Source organism: Pyrus communis, chromosome 7, assembly GCF_963583255.1.
Source record: "Pyrus communis chromosome 7, drPyrComm1.1, whole genome shotgun sequence".
Classification (NCBI taxonomy): Eukaryota; Viridiplantae; Streptophyta; class Magnoliopsida; order Rosales; family Rosaceae; genus Pyrus; species Pyrus communis.
This window is the reverse complement of record NC_084809.1, coordinates 10,065,433-10,087,805: the sequence shown is the minus strand read 5'-3', so window position 1 is coordinate 10,087,805 and position 22,373 is coordinate 10,065,433. Positions and strand designations below refer to the sequence as shown.

General features: G+C 36.6%; 2 protein-coding genes across 2 annotated transcripts; one reads left to right on the top strand and one right to left on the bottom strand.

The window, feature by feature from the left end:
* Positions 1 to 3,960: 3,960 nt before the first annotated feature.
* Positions 3,961 to 4,407, top strand: LOC137740526 (auxin-responsive protein SAUR24-like). The gene has a single exon (XM_068480375.1). The coding sequence runs from the start codon at positions 3,961 to 3,963 to the stop codon at positions 4,405 to 4,407; it is 447 nt and encodes a 148-aa protein (XP_068336476.1).
* Positions 4,408 to 8,509: 4,102 nt separating this feature from the next.
* On the bottom strand, positions 8,510 to 9,196 carry LOC137738849 (protein SMALL AUXIN UP-REGULATED RNA 51-like). The gene has a single exon (XM_068478323.1). It carries the CDS (start codon positions 9,194 to 9,196, stop codon positions 8,636 to 8,638), a length of 561 nt encoding a protein of 186 aa, XP_068334424.1. The 3' UTR covers positions 8,510 to 8,635.
* Between the last annotated feature and the right edge of the window lie 13,177 nt (positions 9,197 to 22,373).

The window sequence follows — 22,373 nt, the reverse complement described above, 5'->3', positions numbered from 1 at the left end:
TTGAAGTGCACAAAATTTGATCTCATCTTTCCTACCCTCGTATCCAACATTCCACCCCTAAGGGAAACATCATATAATTAACATTGATATTGAAGAAAGCCAATTAATATAACTTTGAATTCACAGTACAACATAAGACAATAATTCTCGTCCATATACACGGACAACAATGAAATTAGAATCTCAAAGCTATAAAAATTAGATTGCCAAAACTATTAAGAAAGAAAGATTGAATGATATCAAGGTTCTGAAAGACGTTAAGCGCTAGTCGAGCGGTAAGCTGAGGCCTAACGCCTATGAGGCTAGGCGGCACCTAGGTGGACTAAGTAGATTTAAGTAAATCTATTATATTTTGTATAAATAAGTGTTTGTTTATACTTAAAATATATATAATTTTATCATGAACTACAAAATAGAATGAAATATACATTATGAAGTATTGGAACATAATGAAAATATAGGGAACAAGCATATAATGTGTGTTCATTTAAGTATTCAACAAATCTCTTACAATTTATTGAAAAAAAAATTAAATGCAAAAAGAAAGTCATCTATTTTATGTCTAAGTGAGTCGCAACCTATATGGGTCTGGGCGGGTGCCTAGGCGGTCTAGGCGGCATCTCAACAAGTCTAGGTGTCATTTCCTAATTTTCAAACGTTTAGGCATTAATCAGGACAATGTCTAGATGAAAATTTTTAGAACAGTGAATGATATTCACAATTTTCCACCCACCACGAATAAAGAAAAAATATATCCATGTAACAATCAGGCCCTAGCTTTTTGCAGCAAAGGTCTAAGTATCCCTGATGATGATCGCAACTATGGCTATCTTCCTTGCTGCACATCGTAGAGGAATAATCAAAATTACGAACCTCAGAAATCATCTTCAAGAACTCAGGTACCTCTAGGCTCCCATACCTTTTCTCATCTTTTCGAAGCAAGTTCAAGATCTCTTTGAAGAACTCAACATCACACGGCAACACTATGCCTCCGCTGGCCTTGAACCCGAATTCCTCCCCAGACTTGCGAAGAAGAGCCGCGAAGATCGGAAAGTTGAGGTAGCGGGTGGGGATCAGGAACCGGATTCGATTCCACCCAATGTAAACAGGAAGGAAACCTGAGGGAGCAGGAGAAGATTTTCCATTGAAACTTATGGCCTTCCAAAGCTTCATTACTTGTTTGAGTTGGATTGCCGGCATGATTGTTTTGACCCTTTTGCTTGTAGTTGCCATTAGGAAATGATAGATGGAGATCGATGATGAAAATGGTGGGATTGTAATATTATTAACATATGTCATGATATATATGTTGTGAACCTCAGGAATGTGAGGAGGTGTATTTATAAGGCTTCCAAATGCGGCTTGATGGAATCTTCACGCACGTATTATATATACATTAAAGTTTTGAATCGAGTACGTATAGGGTGATCACCAGCTTATTACAGCATTTACAAACACAATGATTGAGTACCAAAATATATAAGTCGTATCCTAATAAATTCTGGAATCAAATGGGCTAACCGTGCATTGATTGTACATGCATGCAGATCGGATTTATTTCCATGGATTCTACCACTAAATTTTAGGACTTATCTATATGGATTTATTTCCATTAAAGTTGGATTATTCTACGACCAAAATGTGATTGAACACACAAAATATCCGACCATGTAAATTAATCTTCATGAGCTAGGAAAAATTATTGTATGATGTGGTTAAAGAGCAAAGTTACTGAACCGACTTATGATAATATGATAAAAAAAATGTTATTCTACCACATTTTTCATGCTACATTTGTATTACATTTCTAATATAGATAGATCCACATCCATATTAATAATCCATCCATATATGTTATACTGTAACTTTTTTTAAAAAAAAAAACGATATTTTAAGATATTCTAATTTACGAAAAGATATATTCAAACTCAGGTTCAAGAAAACCAATGCATTAAAATGGCTCTTGAACCACAATACACAATAATTTCCCATGTGCTTGTGCATCTTCGACTAGTTGTCGTGCCCATCGTTGTATCCGACGTCTAGTTAACAACATTAGGAGTACAGCAAAGGATATACATCTGGAAATCATTAGAGTTAAGCTAGCATTTCATATTGTCGTAACTCACAAAGTCAAAACCTCAATTTTTAATTAGCTAGGTAAGACTTAATCCCTATCATCCAATTGCCCACGTATTGTTATGATCGATCTCTCCCATATTTTACACCCTGGCTAATGCAAATGCGTGCACCAAGTTGTATTTTTAATTATCTTCAAGCAAAACAAAAGTTCAAAGCATGTTTTAATTGGTCCAGCCCAAAAAAAATGTACAAGGTGACAAGTAAATGCCTCTGTTTTGAGTACTTTGACGTCCGTACGGCTGTATTAAAAATGTCAATGTGAATGGGATCTGATTATTCGAGTGCTGTTATCCTAAACTCATGGTCCAAAAGAAAAAATAGGGATGGACTTTCTGATTTGAATTCAACGATAAAGAAGAAAGTACAAAACAAAAGCTAAATAATCACAGTTCTACCAAAAAAAAAGTTAAATAATCATAGTTTTCTGAAATCATGGGGTCTAAAAAGAGATAGGCTACTCTTCAGATTCTCTTTGTAAGAATTCCGAAAATTCTTTAATTTTATCATTTCATCTTATATCGTGCGATCAAAAATTATTTTAAATTATATTATTTAAAATTGAACATAATACCTGACGAAAAATGATCACACGATGTACGATGAACAAATATAATTAAAAAATTTCCAGAATCCTCACAAAAATGATCAACAATGATTCTATCTCGTCTAACGAGAGTGCTTGGTATTCCAGTTGTGTGTTCTAGTCCAAAACACTTATTCATGGACAACAGGCGAGCTGTGACTTTCAGTTCTTTCAAGAAAGAGCCAAAGAGAAAGAGTAATGCTAACATATGTATCAGTGCCACTTTACAAATAATACGTGCTTATATTTTCTGTGGTAATATATATTATATTTACATCTAAAATGATATGGTATTGAGCCTTTGAGTTTAACGTTTATTATTTAAGTATTTAATTGAAAAAGCTTACTAAATAAATAGTTTATTAATACAAGTAATAATATTACCACTTTAAATAATTTACACTAGAAAGAGGAAGAGGGTTTAAGCCCGAGATGCTTTACGAGGAACACCACCAATCATTAGGGCAATCTTCTATATTTGTATGTGTTTACTAAATACGTAAAAGATTAGTAGAATGTTGTAATTCTGGATAAAAAAATTTAGTATCCGCGCATAAAACATTAGCATAATGGAGAAATTGTACCACAATTATTGATTACATTCCTAACCACACATGTCATGTGTGATAAAACTCAATAATCTCGTCATGCTATAAAAAAATGTGGATAATATATGTGATTCGTAAATGTGTGGTACACATAATTGTATAAAGAAAATTTGTGAAATTATTTCATGAGCTCATTAATTTATCATTACACCATAACGATGCTAAAAAAAAGCCAAACCCCCTAACTATTAACTATTAATTGACCAAATACATAATGGCCGCCAGGTATAAGCACGTAAACAAGCCAAATATAGAGGTCGTTGTGAGAATTGCATGGCGGAGCACTCACCAAATTTGGTCTCGAATGGTTTGTTTGAATTCCTCTTTATATGTCACCACATTACAGCCAACTTAACGAACACTCACAAACCAATCATGACCAGTCCGTCTCCAATTCAAAACTTGTGTTTCGCAGAGAAAGAGTTCTTTCTTGCATTGTAAGAAACTTTTTCTCTGCGAAAACACTCAAAAGAAAGAAAAGAATGTTTCGTTTGTAAATAAATATGAATTCTTCTTATAAATCATAAAATCCTTTTCTGCTGCATGCATAGCTCTCCAACTTTCTAACCCAATATCCGAATCCATAACTAATTCATCATCGTCATCGTTCATCCTCAGCAGTGCAATATGAAGCAACAAATAGCAAGGCACATTGCATGGCCCAAGAACATGAACATTCAGCGCCTGTGGGTGTGGTTGCCCCCACTAAACCACAAACCAGGAGCTGTTACCAGGAAGAATATGGCGATAAGCCTCTTGGAATCCGGTGAGAACTCCGATGGGTCATTGCTGGCCGGAGAATTGTCCGACGGCCGGCGTGGGGGAGCTTCAATGATGCAAGTTCCCAAAGGGTTCTTGGCAGTTTACGTGGGGCCCGAGCTTCGGAGGTTTGTCATCCCCATGAGCTGTTTGTCATCACCGGATTTTAGGGTTTTGATGGATAGAGTGGAAGAGGAGTATGGGTTTGAGCAGGAAGGTGCGCTTAAAATCCCTTGTGATGAAGAGGATTTTGAGAATATTTTGATGAGGTCTTTGGCAAACTATAAGAAGAATGATAAGAAGAAAAAGATCTAACAAATTGCTGTAAAGTAATTTTTTTTATTTAACCTTCTCCTATTTTAGGCAGAAGCAGAATGTGTATAACCAAGAATGTGTATAAATTTGACTCAGAATAATGACATGACAGAAAAATTTTTGTTCACATTTAATTGACTTGGATTGATTTACATATCACACAAATCATTTTCATTTCATATGTCATAAGGCTTATCTTGGTTTACTTTCCTCTTCTTCTTTGTCATTTTGTTCTCATTTAATTTACTTGAATTGATTTAGAGCATCTCTAAAGAAAATGTCAAATTCAAAACATCAACTTTTAATTTAATGGATGACTTGGCAATTTGGCATACTGTCAATATTTTCTTTTCACTTGGTATGCTAAATTTTTTTTATGCTTTTTTAAACAAAAATAATAAAAGTTGGGTTGTTGTTGATTTAAAAATAATAAAATAATACTTAAATATGCTAGCATTTAAGGTAAGACAAGTAGAATGCCTTTGAAAATAGCAAAAACCATATTTGAAAACAGTTTCAAATTTGATATGTCTTTGTTCATGTCAGTCGATTGGAGTAAATGGTATGTCATATGTTACTGTTATATGTCTATGTGACATTTTTAACATCTCCTTTAGAGATGGTCATAGGAATTAACTACGCATTAGTTGGTAAAAATGTGGTGTTTAATTAATGATGCTAAAAGCATTTTGAAATAGACCCGCAATTAAGCAAAACACTTCTTATTAGTGGTTTTTGTAGAAGTGCTTATCTCGCTTCTAGGAAACATTAGCAATTGGATCGTTTGAGAAGTGCTTTTAGATAAAATGTTTTTTTAATCAATATTCTTAGTAAAACAAGTTAATCCTGAAAAAGCTCTTCAAATACTTTTGGAACCCAAAAACATTAGTTTATGAGTTTGTTTGATAACCTCTTTTTTTTTTTTTTTTTTTTTAAGTTTTTAGGTTTTACTTTTTAAGTTTGAGATATGGGCGAAAAGTATATGGCTGGAAATGAGTGATCAAGACAATGTGCGGTGCGAGGGGAAGAATTAAAACAAAATTTTGAAAGTTAAAACAGCTTATTTTGATTTTAGTAATTAGTTTTTAGTTTTCATTTTGTGTACCTTACATTATACGTTCTTCTATATCTCTCCCACGAGCATCCTTAACTCTTCTAGATCCCTCATTTTTCTCATGTACTTTCCTTCCCACTCTCTCTCTAATACAAAAATGCAAACTAAACACTAACAAAAAAATAGTCATTAAACAACCCTAATTTTTTAATACTAAAAATGTTCAACCTGTTGGTGTCAAAACTCGGACGGAGCCTGACTTAGTTCAACATATATTTGCCCCAAGTGTTGCTTTCGGCCTCAATGTCGCCGGATGGCTCGAGAGAAAGAGAGAATACGCATGCCACTGTTGGAGGATGCCAACAGACAGTAATGTGTGTAAGATTGTGCTATGTTTGTGCGTAAACCTGACTACTTAACCCAAATGATTGTGCACCGAGTGAGGCACTGGTTCAGTTAAGATTTTTTTTATTCCTTGAGTGACCGAGGACTTGAAATCCAATGCAAAGTAAGTGTATGCTTAAGTAGTAACTTATAAGAAAGTAGAAATGAAAATAAAGGGAAATTGGATGTAATCATTTCATGATGGAAGTAAGATTACAAACGTTTACAAAAGTGATTACAGGTTGATAAGCCAGTCTACATGACTTGAAAAGTAAATAAACTTGAAAATATAAAGAAGGTAATAAACTCTAGTAAGATTCAAACCATGTTAGGACAAGGTAATGCTAAAGGATTCCACCAAGAAAGCTGTTATCGGACTGGACTAAAAGGGCAACATTGCCTCAATCAGGTGATTAAGATGGTTGGAATTGCATGTCAATCGAATCATACCGTAGGTGTTATAGCTGCAAGAGTTTTAGATCTCAGGGATCATGGGCAGTGTTTGCTTCAAAAGAAGGCTTTGAGATTGTAGCTCAAGGGCTAGAGACTTTGTTGAAAATCAATTTGGGTTGTGCTGAAAAGTTGTTGGGTTGATTGAAGAATCACTTGAGGTTTGTATAAGATTGATTTTTACGAAGGTGGCTTTATTTATAAGCATTAGAGAAGGATCAACCTCGATATATCTTATCGTTGAGTTGGAGCAGGGGTAGGTTGGTCATTTGGTACTAACAATTATTGCAATTCTTGGTTGGTGGCATTCGGCTGTGCCCTGTGGCATTTCACACGATTGCTATGATTGCTATGGATTGGCTCAAGTCCTTAGATGGCTGTAGAGTGATGTGCGTTGGTTGTTTGAGCCCTAGGACAAACCTTATTTTTTTTATGACCCAAAACACGATCATTTCAAGATTTTTTACAATGCGAATAACAACTCTCTTATCTATATCCCACTATATAACAAATGAACAAAAATTAGCAGAGTCCCATTTGTTTTTTATGAAAGATGCGCAGATATGCGAACTTTACACCTATATGATTAAATTTTCATTTTTTTCCCTTATTGTAAATGTTAGTTTGAATTATAAAAGATTGATACTGGACAAGTAATGGAGATGCATGTGAGTTTTAATAGCTGAAGCTTGAGGTTTCAGTGTCATGATCAGTGCTGGCAGCAAAAGGATAACTTACAATCCTTAAACTGCCTTATTATAACTATTTATGTTAAATGTAGTTGCAGTTTGATTAACAAAAACAAATGCTACTTGCATTTTGATTAACAAAAACAAATGCGACTTGCATTTCCCACAACTCCAATTACCAGTACAAACAAAGCACAACATTGGTTATTGGAAGATGCTGCTATTTGGAAATTTTTTAAGTCTCTCTGCAAAACCTGCGTGTCCAGTAGTTTCTCATCAGTTCCCAAATTGGCTAAGCAATAAGGTGATAGCTAGTCAAAACAGCTATAATTTATGGAAATGGAAATCAAGATATGCATGCCTAGGCGGCTGACATGTTGCCTTGATCAAATGACTTAATTTATATTTGTTTTTTGGTTTAGCATTTGATAAACCTAATCTGAAGAGGCACCATCTGCTTTGCAGTGGACTGCAGTGCTGCCTGACTGTAATTAATAACTTAAAAAAAATGTTATTCTTATCATATATTGTGGACTCTATCTCTATTAGAAAGATGATACAAATAGACATAAATGTAGCACAACTCATAACTTAAAATTTTGGAGCTAGCCTATCTTGATTACTCATCTGAGTTGGTTCCTGAAAAATAGATATGTGAGATTGTTAAGGGAAAATTAAGAATCACCCTCAAACCAATAAGAGTGACGGGCTAAAGATTATTTAAACTACTATGCAAAGCTTCCTGTAATGGTGTAGAAAAATTCTCACAAGCTCCCTCACGTATGACAACATTTCAACTCTAGAACTTGAACAAATATATTGCGGGGCGGTTGGACCCAAGAGTAGCATACTCTGTTACCATATTAATTGGAATATGAGCATGAAAATAAAACAGAGAGAGTATTAGGCAATGTTAGATTCTTACTCTAAAAAATTGTCGCATGAAAATAGCACTCTTTTGTTGGGTTTTCTTGGGTAGGAAATAAATAAGTGCTTGAACTGGTGTTTCAGTTTCCCACTCCTCTTCATTTAGCTCATCAATGTTCTTGCTTGGGCAACCATTCGATTTGTTATTTGCTAATAACAACTAGCCATTTCTTCAAATGTATTGGCTAGCTACTGGAAAATGGTCATCTATTCCATTTCTCAGCATTCCTGTCTTGATATTGTTTTCTTCCAAGACAAAGAAAGTCATCAATTAACTTATCATATGAAGATTATTTGATTCCTCACTTTTACCACTGATTTTACTCTCTCCTATTTGGCTTGGAGTCAAATTTTTGGACATAATTTTTTTCCTCTTGTCACTCATTCATGTATAGGATGAAAGTTACAAAAATTACAATGACATTTAAATTTAAACTGAATAAAATTTTGGCTCTTCAAATTAAGATGGAAGTTTCATATCATTTGCACTAATATGGTGGTAGCTACAACATAACTTGGATCTTAATTAAAGATCTCCAATCCAACTATTAACTAATAATTTCCATGTAGAACAAGAACTCTACCTTAGTATCCAACCCTAGATCCTCCTCTAATCACACTCTGCCTTCTTCCATTACATTTATCTTCACAAAATAAAGCAAAAGAAAGAAGAAGAAAAAGATGGTGAAGGGCATACAATATCAAAATATATCAAAAGTATTCGTCATCTGCACATTTGAGTGTGATGAGGTGTAATCTCACAATCTGATGGAGACGAGCAAAAACCAATCATGTCTTTCTCTGCATTAATGAATCCAAACTCATTGTGCAAGGAAAAGACCTCCCTTTTCTCTTCAACCATCTTCAAGATCTTCTCAAACACTGACACTTCACATGGAATCTTGAGCACACCTTCTTGCTGAAACCCGAATTCCTCTTCGGCTTCCTGGAGCAGAATTCTAAAAGCTTGGTGACCCAGGTACTCAGTTGGGACGACGAATCTCTTCAGCTCCTTCCCAACACACATTGCAAGAAAGCCTTTTGGCACGATGACATTTTGAGCCGTGGAAACATCTGAGAAAGAGAGTGTTCTCTTGAAGAACTTCATGCTTCTGCTGCTGCTAGTACTAGTGGTGGTGCTATTGGCATTATTAATTATGCTATAAGCTGATGAGGAATTGATTGTGGTGGTGTTTTTAGGAGCGTTTGCTAGCTTTTTCCACTTCTTTAAGATCTGTTGGAGCCTAACAATCTCCCTAATCTTGTTAGACTTCTTTGAATCCATGAAGCAGAAACGGGGCTAGTAGATGCAGAAAAAAGCTGGGTTTTGTGGTCTTTGGTGTGAAGTCTGAAGCAGGTGGCAGGATTTAAAGGAGTTGGGGAGGCTTCGAGTGATGAATTGATTGGAATATTTTAATTCTAAGGGCTAAATATTTTATATTGCATAATCATTAAATTTCGGGTACGTCGGTTGCTGGGGCAACTGCCTCAAGAATCATAACCCCATCAAGGTCAGTTGTTGTTTAATCCCGAGGAGGTGCCCCGTGGCAGCTGCTACCTTCCAGACTTCTGAAGCCTGACTACCTTGATTTTTGCATTTTATTTTACTGCTTTATTTACTCTCCCTCGCTCACCACTTTTTCACGAGCACTAGCATGATTCATAGCTCCACCCTCAAGTATATAGGTGTTCGGACGAAGATTTCTTCGAAGAGGGCTCCTCGGCATTCAGCACAGCTTCTCAAGAGATTGGCACTTTAGATGTGTAGTCGAGCTCTTGCCTGCTAATGTGCAAGAGGAGGACAAAGTTAGTTTTGAAAGGTGCCTTTGTGAGGCCTTAGGTGTAGGCCTTGAGACTCGCAATCAAAACCAACTAAGTGCTAGGTGTGTCACTGCTATCTTAGTATAGCAGATGTAGAACAAGATTGTGTTTAGTCGATTACTTGCACCCCAAGTTACTCGGACTTCTTGTTATCAAAGGATTGTCGTGGATGGGTTAAGTCCACATTAAGTTCTTTTTCTTGCCTTGTGACCAAGGACTTTCAGTTCATAGTCTTGTATGTTCGAATGAGGGGAGTCCATATCCCTTAAGTCATTTGTTTGGTTCTAGATTGGTTTTAAATGAAAGCATATCCATTAAACTAACAAGATCCAGATACAAATAAGACTTTTAAAGTAGGAAAACAGGCAGATATGACTTGAATACATACTGGAGAATGCATTAAGTAATAGATCTACAAATTCATAAAGCAAACAAAGAGTTTCGGGCAAGATTTCACATTGTCTAGCAAGGTTGAACCTCTTGCAATCACTTCTCTTTGAGTTTACAGAGGTTTCTATGCTAAAAAATGATGGATGGTAAACCAGTTTACACAAGGGAATCGATACTACGCCACTATGGGTGATAGAAGAGCTTCTAAACAAGACAAAAGATAGCTTTTGTGACGGAGATATCTTGAAAATGACTCAGATCTGGGTTGATTACAGCTTTTAGATGCAAATCTAGCTTGAGAGCAGAGTTTGTATTTTGTTTGTTTGATTGGTTGAGTCTCTTTATCTCTAGGGCCTCTTCCTCTTTTTATAAGCAAATTAACCCGACTGCAGTGACTTTGCTCTTGCCTGAAAACACTTGGAGGGTAGTGAGTCATCAGCTTTTTACTTGTATTGCCACTGAAAAGTACCTTTTGGCTGATTGTGAGTTAGTCCCCATCACTTGACATTTAAATCATAGGCATATGGCCTATGCATTAATGGGAAGGCGCCAATTTGTCTCTGGGCTTGATGCTTGGGCTTTGGGCAAGTCTTCCTTCTAATTGGCATTTCTGGGCTTCCACACACTTGCAGCTCAATGTTCAAATATTAACCCAAACAGTGCCCTCTTTAATCATTGTTGAGGCTGCAATCCCATGCGCTAATAATGATTACATAGTCGTCGCACATTTAATGCAACGGTTTGTTAACAAAACCTTTGCACTAACCCACGAATTCCACCATTATTTAACTGCTCACTATATAATCCTCACTTAAACCCTTTGGCAAAGCACCATAACCATCTCGAGCCTTCAAATTCCCAGAAATTCCAGTACGTTCTTGCTTTCTCATTTCTTCAATTCTTGGCCCCTAATTCCAACTTGTCCTCATATCTTCTTCTGAAAGTCCTCAATGGCACCCAAAGTTGCTTAAATCCAATCCTCATACGAGACCCGTGAAGGGATTTCCACCATGCGCCGCTTACTTAATGGCCTTCATCGCCTTCGGGTAGTCCTGCATATTGAACTCTTCTTCGATGAGGAAGAAGTGCACTCTTTAGGACTTGCATGGACTTCTCATGTCCCAAGTGCCGTTGAAAACAACATGCCCAAGGAGAAATCAATTTTTATAATATACTCGGAAAGGTGCACTTCTTCCAGCTTCTATTTCAGGACTTCTATGTCATTGAGGAGTAACCGAGCAGCTTTAATCGCACCGGTAGATTCTACTTGTGGATATAAAGCTATCTTCTTTTGCACTGATATCCACAAGCCCAGACTTCCCCATAGCTTCTGCTTTCTTAATCACTTCATCATCATAGGTGCGTGCTTCGAGATCAACTACCACGACCTTGTTGTTTTTAGGATCAATGTCAAAGACTTTGGTAAGACGTATGGAAAAAAAACTCTGCTATGGAGGCAAGGATCACAGCGGTGTCTTCTGAAAATGAGAGGTTGGAAGAGCAACTATCAAGCAACCTTAGACAACCAGGATTCTAAGATAGTTACTCTATTCAAGGATGTAAAACTTTTGAACTGATTTTTATGTAACTTCATTATTCAATGAAATGAAAATGACTTCTTTTAATTCACTTTGGATTGTATTTCCTTCTTGAAACAGAAATATGATGAGCACATAAACTGACTTTAGATTTCTTGCAATGCTTATACTTCTTCAATGTAGCAATCCCTAACATCCCAAGATTGGGTGATATTTCTTCAAAAACTTAGGGTTGATTGGATGCTTCTGTAAGCTTCATTCCACATCTGCCAAGTAATATCCTCATTTGTCCAATACTTGGTTGATAATGAAATGACCCTCCCAAGCTGGGCTTCATTTCCTAAATCCTCTAACTTGAGCTCCCAAAGGCAGAATTGTTTTCCAAACTAACTCTCATTCCTTGAAGGTCTTTAATTTTACCTTCTTGTTGTATGCTCGGGCAACATCTCTCTTCCCCTCATGAATTTTATCTAGAGCTTCATTTCGGGCTGCATCTAGATCTTCAACTCCTTGACACATAGCCTGAATGTATTCTTCACTGTGTAGCCCGAATTGGTTCTGAATATTAACAGAACTCACATTAATTTCTAGGGGGAGTACAACGTCTTACCCAAAGGTTAGAGCATAAGGAGTAGTTCCAGTTGCTGCCCTCTTGGAAGTTCTATAACCCCACAAAGTTTCTCCTAATTTCTCATGCCACTTTTTTGGACTCTCAGTCACTGTTCTTTTAATAATGTTCACCAAGATCTTGTTACTGGCTTCTGCTTGACCATTTGATTGGGGGTAGTAAGGACTAGACTGAATCAACTTTATCTTGAACTTACTTGCAAATTCTTCTACTTCCCTTGAAATAAAAATGACCCGCGGTCTGTGACAATTGTTTCGGGCACCCCAAATCTGTGTAAGATCTTGGTTTCAATGAACTTCTTGATTGCAATTGAAGTGATAGTCTTTACAGCTGAAGCTTCTACCCACTTGGTGAAAGTAATCCATCGCCACAATTATGAACGTGTGTCCCTTGCTAAAGGCTGGGTGAATTTGCCTTATGAAGTCCATTACCCATCCTCTGAAGGGCCAAGGCTTGACCACATGGTTCAAGGGTATCAAGGGCATATGTTGGAGAGGTTCATGTCTTTGGCATTCTTCACACCCTCGGGCATAAGTTTTGTAGTCTTTCTCCATCTCGGGCCAGAAATAGCTATATCTTCTAAGAAACCATCTCATCTTAGTTCCAGCCTGATGTGTCCCACAAATTCCCTCATGTACTTCGGCCATTACCCTCATTGATTCTTCTTGGCCTAAATATTTCAACAAAAGTCCATCAGGAGTCTTTCTTAATAGATTTTCCTCCCACAAAACATACTTAGTTGCTTGTTGTCTATTTTTCTTACTTGTGAGGAATGATGGATCTTTCAAATACTGAACAATAGGTGTCTTCCAATCCTCTCTCTCTCTATTTCTTCAGTTATCACATCTAGGCTGAATCCCCTTTCAAAGATAGAAGGGAAATGTCTCTTCTTAACTTTTATATCCCCTTCAAACTTCCTTTTTTGGATCTGCGCTCCAGAAGCTAATTATGCCATCTCATTGGCAAACGTGTTTGATTCTCTAGGAATATGGCTGACTGATATTTCAGTGCCCCAATAACTCAATAGTTGTGTGGATGCCAAATGGTAACATGTCATGATGATGTGTCGGCAGTTGTATTCTCCATTTAACTGATTGATCACCAATTCTGAATCACCAAACACCTCAACTTCAGCTGCCCCCAACTCTATTAAAATTTCCACGCCTTTGCCCGATTGTTGGTAGTCTCTTGATAATCCAGAAGGAATGAAGAGCAATTGTGAGTACCCTTGGGATCAATGATGACAATCTCAGCTCCCGCAGCATTTTGAGTGCAAGAACCATCAAAATATAGTCTCCAATGAGTGATCCAGAGGCTAGTTATTCTTCTTATCTCTTGTTGGATCCATTCTTCTCTGCCCGATAAGGCTTTGCTTGGCAGGATCCACACACTGGCTACCTCCAGAGTGTTGACAATATCCAAAGGTTGTTAGAATTGTTACCAAAATTAGTTAGTTAAATAACTTAGGCTGCAAGTTAGTCATGATGGCTATATAAACTGTATTCTCATAGTTGTAAAGATTAATTCAGTATCAATGTAATCAATTACTTTCTCTCTCTCTTATTCTCTTTCTGCATTTCTGTGCTTCTCTACACTACTGTTAATACAGAGTTCCTGGGATGTTGATAATCTCTTCTTGAAACTCCTGGTGTTTAGCCAAGAAGTCTACAATTGCTTGTCCCTTGATCGTTCTTTGAGGCACATATTGAAATTTGAACTCAGATAATGCTAGAATCCACTTTCCAATTCTCCAAGTTAACATTGGTTTTGACAGCATGTATTTGATCACATCTGTCTTGGCGATGATGTGGATATGGCAAGGCAACATGTAATGCCTTAGTTTGCAGGCAGTGAAGTATAGAGCCAAACACAACCTCTTCATTGGTGTATAGAGCCAAGGATTCTACTGAGGTAATATATTGTTCATTCCTTCCCACCTTCTTTGTTTTGGGCCAGCAAGCTTCCTATTGACTTTTCAAAGGCAGAAACATAAAGTTTTAAAGGCTTCCCCCTCTAAGATGGATGAGCACTAGTGGGGAGGACAAGTAAGCCTTTATTTTGTTGAAAGTCTCTTGGTGTGGTGGGCCCCACTCAAATTCTTCCTTGTCTTTCAATCTCAGCAGAGGACTTAGCGGCTAAATCTTGCCCGCCAAGTTAGCAATGAATATCCTCAATAAGTTGATCTTTCCTAGTAACCTTTGCAGTTGTACTTTACTGGTGGGAGGAGGTGATTCCACTATTGCCCGAGCTTTGTTCTTGTCAACCTCTACACCTCTTTGATGAACAAGGAATCCCAAAAAGTTGCCCGACCTTACCCCGATAGCACATTTCTTTGGATTCATTTTTAGTTTATGGATTCTCATTCTTGTTAAAGCTTGTCTAACGTCTACCAAGTGCTGTTATTCAGTTTTGGACTTTATCACGATGTCATCAATGTATACTTCCACGCTATGGTCGATCAAGTCATGAAAAATGGCATTCATCACTCTTTGATAGGTTACACCAACATTTTTAAGCCCGAACGGCATGACTAAGTATTCATATGCTCCCACATGGCCTGGGCACCTAAAAAGCTGTTTTGTGTATATCTTTTTTAGCCATTTTTATCTGATTATAACCGGCATTCCTATTCACGAAAGATAGGACTTTGTGTTTGGCAACTACATCTATGGATAAGTCAGCCATGGGCATGAGATGCTCATATTTAGGTGTGGCTCCATTAATGTTTCTATAGTCAACACAACATCGAACTGCTTTAGTGATAGCTTTGTATACAGGTACAATGTTGGCCAACCACTCGACATATTTGGCAGGCCTAATAAATCCCGCCTTCACTAGTCATTTCTTCTTTGACTTTTTCCTCGATCTCATTTGACATCCTCCATGGTGCTTGCTTTACAGGTTTATATCCCTCCTTAATAGGCATCATGTGTTCTCAAATTAATAGTCTCCAAGAGGTCTTGCACCTCTGGTGGTAGCTTGTCAAGTTTTGCACACAAAAACTCAACTAACTCTAGATTCTCGGGTAAGTCTTCTGGCCCATCCATGTCATATATACATTCGGCCATTTGTATGGCTGCTTCCAATTCCTTCCCAAAAATCTTTTATTCACCTTTATTCTGGCTGCTTGACGCTTCTTCCTCTTGTTCGTTGGTCAAGTTCTCCCTTTCATGCTTCTTCTCTCTTCCATACACCAACAGTCTTTTGATTAAGGACATGATTGCAACCACTTGGTCTTTTCTTCTTTGTTCTAGCATTACTAGTGTTAGGGAGTTGGGATAGTATTGGGCCTATCTCATTCTTCCTTGGTGAAAAACAATCCTTGCTCCAAAAGCTTTTAGGTCGTCACCTTAGTTGGGCAGCCGTTCTCATCAGCTCCTAAGCATTGGAGAATCCCAATACTAGGATTGTAAAAGTTGGTTTCTGCCACGTTGGCAGTAGGGAGGAATGGTCGTGACTCGGCCTCTACCATTTCCCAAAATCCTAGTCTCATAGCTCATTCCTCATGGTAAACTGCTACCTTTTAGTGTAGGGTGGAAGGCACAGACACACTCTGATGAATCCAATCTCAACAAGCAAAGCTCCATAAGTGGGAAGTACTGTCCACCACAAAGAAGGCTAGCCTGATTTGCTTGGAACCCAAGTCAACCTCTAGGGGCAATATCCCATAAGTTCTAGTGATGGCCTCAGATAAGCTGGAAACTGTTAGATTTGTGAGGATGAGATCCTCCTCACTTCTACACATTTTTTTCATTTGCTTGTACAACAACACATTGACCGCAGCTCCTCCATCAATCACAACCCTCTTCAAGGGTACTCCTTCGAGATGAGCAGTCACATAAATAGGCTTGAGATGTTTAGCTAGGGTCAAACTCAAGCAACTGAAGACCATTATGTCCCCATCACTTGACATTTAAATCATAGGTGTATGGGCTATGCATTAATGGGAAGGCGCCAATTTGTCTATGGGCTTGATGTTTGGGGTTCGGGCAAGTTTTCCTTCTAATTGGCATTTATGGGCTTCCACACACTTGCAGCCTAATGTTCAAATATTAACTGAAACAATAGGAATTAGGGGAAATTAAAAGACTAAACCCTTATTCTTCTTCAATATTTTACATACATAGCCAGTTGAGGCCCCATAAAGCAGTGTTTGAATTACTGGTTAAAATTTTTTCAGTCCAAAGACAAAATTGACAAAGTCTTCAGCGTGCATCTCAAATGAAAACCCTTGCAAGGCTTGTTCTCAAGGGAAGTTGGTAATTAGACCATCAGAACTAAAGATTGATGCTAAATCCCCATCATTTTTGCAAAGAATTCAAGGGAATATTTGTTGGCCTATTCAACCATCTTGTGGACCATTTCGATATTTTATGGTTTTGGTTGATGCATCTATCCGATGATCACATGTTTGCATCTTGTCTACTCAAAATGTAGTTTGTGCGAGATTTCTTGCTCAGGTAATTAAGTTGCGAGCATAATTCCCAAATTACCCCATTAAGTCAATCCGACTTGATAACGCTAGTAAATTTACATCTCAAACCTTTGATGATTACTGCATAACACTAGTTATTGACGTTGAACACCTTGTTCCTCATGTTCATACTTAAAATGGTCTAGCAGAAGCATTTATCAAGTGGCTTCAATTAATAACTCGCACTCTACTCATGAAAATAAAATTGCCAGTCTTTGCATGGGGACATGCCATCTTACATAATGCATGATTGGTTTGATTGGGACATACAGTCAACCACCAATACTCCTCAGTACAACTCGTGTTTGAGCATCAGCCAAACATTTCACATTTACGAGTTTTTGGTTGTGCTGTTTATGTGCCTATTGCACCACCACAACGCATTAAAATGAGACTTTAGTACAGACTAGGAATTTATATGGGTTTTGATTCACCATCTATCATTAGATATTTGGAACCCTTGACAGGTGATATGTTTACAGCTCGTTTTGCAGATTGTCACTTTGATGAGATAGTCTTCCCGTAGTTAAGGGGAGAAAATACCATTCCAGAAAAATGGCAAGAGCTGACATGGGTTGTACCCAACTTATCTCATTTTGATCCACAAAACACTCAATGTGAAAATGAAGTGAAAATGGTCGTTCACCTTCAAAGTATTACTAATCAAATGCCAGATGCATTTAATGATGCTACAAAAGCGACAAAATCACATATATCAGCTGCAAATACGCCTGCAAAAATTGATGTCCCTGTTGGACAAAATAAAATGGCAGCAAATTATTCATCTCGTGCATGTCTAAAGCTTGGTAGACCCCCAAGTTCAAAAAATTCAGCCCCTCGAAAGAGAAAGATGAGGGCACAACTGAATCCAAATGAAATCATTCAAGAAAAGAAAATGAATGACAAATCCACAATTCCTGATTTTGTACTTTCAGGAAAGGAAAATGTCCTTGATGAGACACATGTCCAAAAGTACTTGAAAGCAAAGAAATCTCCATAAATTATGCATGTACTAACGAATTGTGTGATCGAAATGAAATAATCATCGACGACATGTTCACATTCGCAGTAGCCACTGAAATCATATTAAGTGATGATAGTGAGCCCCGCTCTATTGATGAATGCAAATAGAGACAAGATTGGCCTAAGTGGAAAGATGCAATCTAGATAGAATTAAATTCCTTGGAAAGGCGAAGTGTTTTTGGACCGATAGTCCAAACCCCGCCTGGTGTAAACCCCATAGGTAACAAATGGGTATTCACAAAACACGATTCGTTGCACAAGGTTTTTCACAAAGACCTATAATTGATTATAAGGAGATATAATCTCCTATAATGAATGCAATTACGTTCTGTTACTTAATAAATTTGGTGGTTTCAAAAAAAAAATTGAAATGCGTTATGGATGTCATCACCGCATATCTATATAGAGAATTAGATACTGACATATATATGAATGTCTCAGAAGGACTTAAGTTGCCTGAAACAACTAAGAAACCACGAGGTATGCTCTCAATCAAATTAAGGCGATCATTATATGGGCTGAAGCAATCTGGACAAATGTGGTATAATCGTCTCAATGAGTATTTGATCAAAGAACGATATACCAACAATGTCATTTGCCCTTGTGTGTTCATTAAGAAATCAAATTCTGGATTTGCTATAGCGACAATATATGTCGATGATATAAACCTAGTTGAAACCCCTGAAGAACTCAATAAAACTGTTGAGTATCTGAAAAGCGAATTTGAAATGAAAGATCTTGGAAAAACAAAATATTGTCTCGGCCTGCAGATCGAGCATTGTTCTAATGGAATTTTGGTCCATCAATCATCTTACATTGAAAAAACCCTGAAGCGATTTGGCATAGACAATGCTTATCCACTCAGCATGCCAATGATCGTTAGTTCTTTGGGCATTAAGAAAGATTCATTCCATCCAAAAGAAGATAATGAAATGGCCTTTGGTCCAGAAGTACCATATCTGAGTGCAATAAATGTTTTATTGTATTTAGCACAATGGACTATACCAGATATAGTTTTTGCAGTCAACTTGTTAGCAATGTATAGCTCTACTCCAACAATTCGTCATTAGAAGAAAGTCAAAGATGTTTTACGATACCTTCGTGGGACAACAGATCAGAGAAATCCACAAAGGACCAGATCCTTGTTAAATATGCAGATTCTGGTTTTTTCTCTGATCCGCATAAAGTCTGCTCACAAACTAGATATGTGTTCACTAATGGAGATACAACAATCTCATAGCGCTCAACAAAACAAACATTAGTTGCTACATCTTCCAATCACTCAGAAATACTTGCTTTACATGAAGCAAGTCGTGAATGTTCTTAGTTAAGATCAATGATCCATCGTATCCGGAATTCATGTGGTCTACCTTCAAGGACAGACACTTTAACTGTCATTCATGAAGATATTGTAACATGTGTTGCCCAAATGAAGGAATGATTCATCAAGGGTGATAAGACTAAACACATATCTACAAAAAAATTCAGTGCACATAAGCTTCAGAAGGCTAAAATTATTGAAGTCAAACAAATCCGTTTCAATGAAAATCTGGCAGACCTGTTCACCAAATCTTTACCAAAGTGCACATTTCAAAAGTTAGTGCAAGGTATTGGATTATGTCGACTTACCAATCAATTAAATCTGAAGAATGCGGAATCAAAGGGAGATACGTATCAGAGGGAGCATCTATGATGCATGCTTGTTGTACTTTTTTTCCTTCAACTAAGATTTTTCCCACTGGGATTTTCCTAGCAAGGTTTTAACGAGGCAACATAAGCATGCTTAACACTATATCAACAATCCAAGTAAATTTGTACTCTTTTTCCTTCGCTATGGTTTTTTCCTACTAGGTTTTTTCGAGCAAGGTTTTAACAAGGCAATTGATGTTAATTTGTGGGCATCCAATGGGGAGTGTTGTAAAATTGTGAGAATGAATGATCACAGTGAGGAAGACTTGAAAATAGTGATGTATTTGTTGTTGTGTAATGTTTTCAAAAGTGGCAATCATTTCATTTGTTTGGTTTGTCACAGATATTGCTCTATATAAAGAGTACTCCGTGTGTGATCACAATACACACTGCAAAAGAAAAGAATTGAAAGCAATAATATTAGTATCCCTCACTTCCTCTTTTAACCTGCAATCATTATGTGTTATAGTTACGAAACTAAATAGTGTGATATTTTGCACCCGCTTTGCTCATGTCCCTAACAAATGTTATCTCTCTAACTTTTGTTTATTTATAATAAGAATGTAGTATTTTTCTTATTGCAATTGGAGTATTTTTCGTACCCGAGATATTTTATATTGCATTACCATTAACAGTCAAAACCCACAAGGCATCCAGATTGCTTTGCCAAAATTATTCTCTCCAAGCTTTTCTGTCTTGATATCCACACTGGATGTATAATAATGTTTCCAATTGAATTTCATTTTAGATTATTAGGTTTTGAGATGCTTAAAAGATCGTGGAAGATGGCACCCAATGCTATTCCATGTGATATGACCTTTATTTTAATCGAAAATTAAAGAGAAATGACCAAATAAAATAATGCTTACCCTATTTGGATCCTCGGATCCCCGCCCTTTGGATCATAGGGATATTAGGAATCAACGGACCATTGATCAAAAATCGTGTGATCCTAATTAAATATTTTTTATATTTTTAAAAATAAAGTAATCTCGTTTTGTATGAAAAATATAAAAAAATAAAAATTGTGATCGTATGATTTTTTATCAATGGTCCATATGCGTTAATCCCTAAGATTCCTGGAGAGGGAATCCGGCGAGAATCCAAATCCCGCGTGTACATAGAGTGAACATGGAAGTCCTTTCCATTCTACCTTGTGATCATTAATTATATGGCCTTTTATAGTGGGTTTGACTAACGCTGGATTAATCAAATGATTAGTTGCGGCATGTTGATGTTGATGTTCTTACAAGAAAACTTTGTTATATTTTAAGATGGGAAGAAAAAAAAATATGTAATTTAAGTTTTATTTATATTTTTCGGTCAAGACAGATATTTTATATTTTTTTAAAGGAGAATTCTCCAATTAATTAAAAAAAATACATACTAAAGATATTTTAACATCTTCATTGGAGACCGATGCTCTTAATTAAGGAGTCTATTGGAGATGATTGCTCTCAACTAAATATACTGAGTGTTTTATTACAAACGATATTGTACACTAATTTACACCAAAAATAAGAAAAGGATTTTGAACTTGAGACACAATACACTGAAGAAAAAGTCCTTAATTACTACCGCAATCCACCACCTTCAACTATATATAATGCACTATGAAATAGGTCCCAACTAAGTTTAACAATTAACAAATTGGGAAATAAACTATGGGTTATGCAACCAACATGTATTAAAATAGGAAGTAATAATGCACAATAATTTTTTGGTCAAAGGTCAAATTAAGGAGATGAACAAATCGTACAATTAGATGTAAACGGGTTCTTTAATAGGCATGGCTTTGGTTATTATCTAGATATTGGGATAGGTGTCTTTCATTACCTTAAGCATTGGATGGATGCAAAGCACATGATGCATGGAGGTGCTTTAAGAGCACAAAGTCTCCGTACATCGATTCTTTAACTATTAATTCTGGCTTCTGCGAAAGGTTTGGAATCTAATGTAACTTTTCTTTGTGTTCTTGATCACATGACATGAGCTCCCTTGGTTATGGGCGTTAATTAAACAAATGATTAGGAGATCAAATAAAGAAATATAAAAGCTCTTTATGCATGTGTAAAAACAGGCTACACGTACCTGGTTATATAGTGCCTCCACAGATTATGATCAATCGACTACCATATATACTTCATTGGCAGTGGCACACACAATCATAATCCTTAATTATATCAATAATCTATAAAATTTGATGGAAAGTCTATTGAGAGAAGATGCAATAGGTACATTTGGAAGATAGAAAGGAAAACGAAAAGGCTATATCTGTATAGATTGAAATTCCAATTAGAATGTCAAACAATGTTTTTGTCAGCTTTGCTGTTTTCCAGTGCTCTACCAACTAAAGAAGTGTTTTTATTTTATTTATTTTTTTTTTTTAAAAAAGAAACCTCGACTGATTGATATTTTAGTGAAATAAAAAAAAATTTACATCAAGTCAGAGAAGATACAAACCTTACCCTCATAAAAGAAAGGATAAAAAAAAATAAAAAAAAAAGCAAAGAGCGTGGGGGAGATATAAACAAAAGAGGAGGGACATGAAAACAAAGTCTAGCTAATAAGGTCAAGAATCAGGGCTGGACCGGAAGTTTTGGAAGCCCTGGGCAAAGCAAAGCCCACAAATGTGCCCCTTCATATATATATATATATTTTTTTCAAAGGTAATAATTTTATTAAATTCAAATGAAAATGTTTACCCTTTTATATTGAAAAGATACAAAGATTTCTCTTATGCATATATTTTTGGCTTTTTTTTCAAAAAAAAAAAAAAAAAATCTAATATTAAATATGACAGTTTTTTACGGAACTCTTATCCTCAACAAGGTAAAAAAAAAACTAGGCCTCTTAAAGATAAGAGGTTATGGGAAGTGTATTCATCTACAAATGGCAA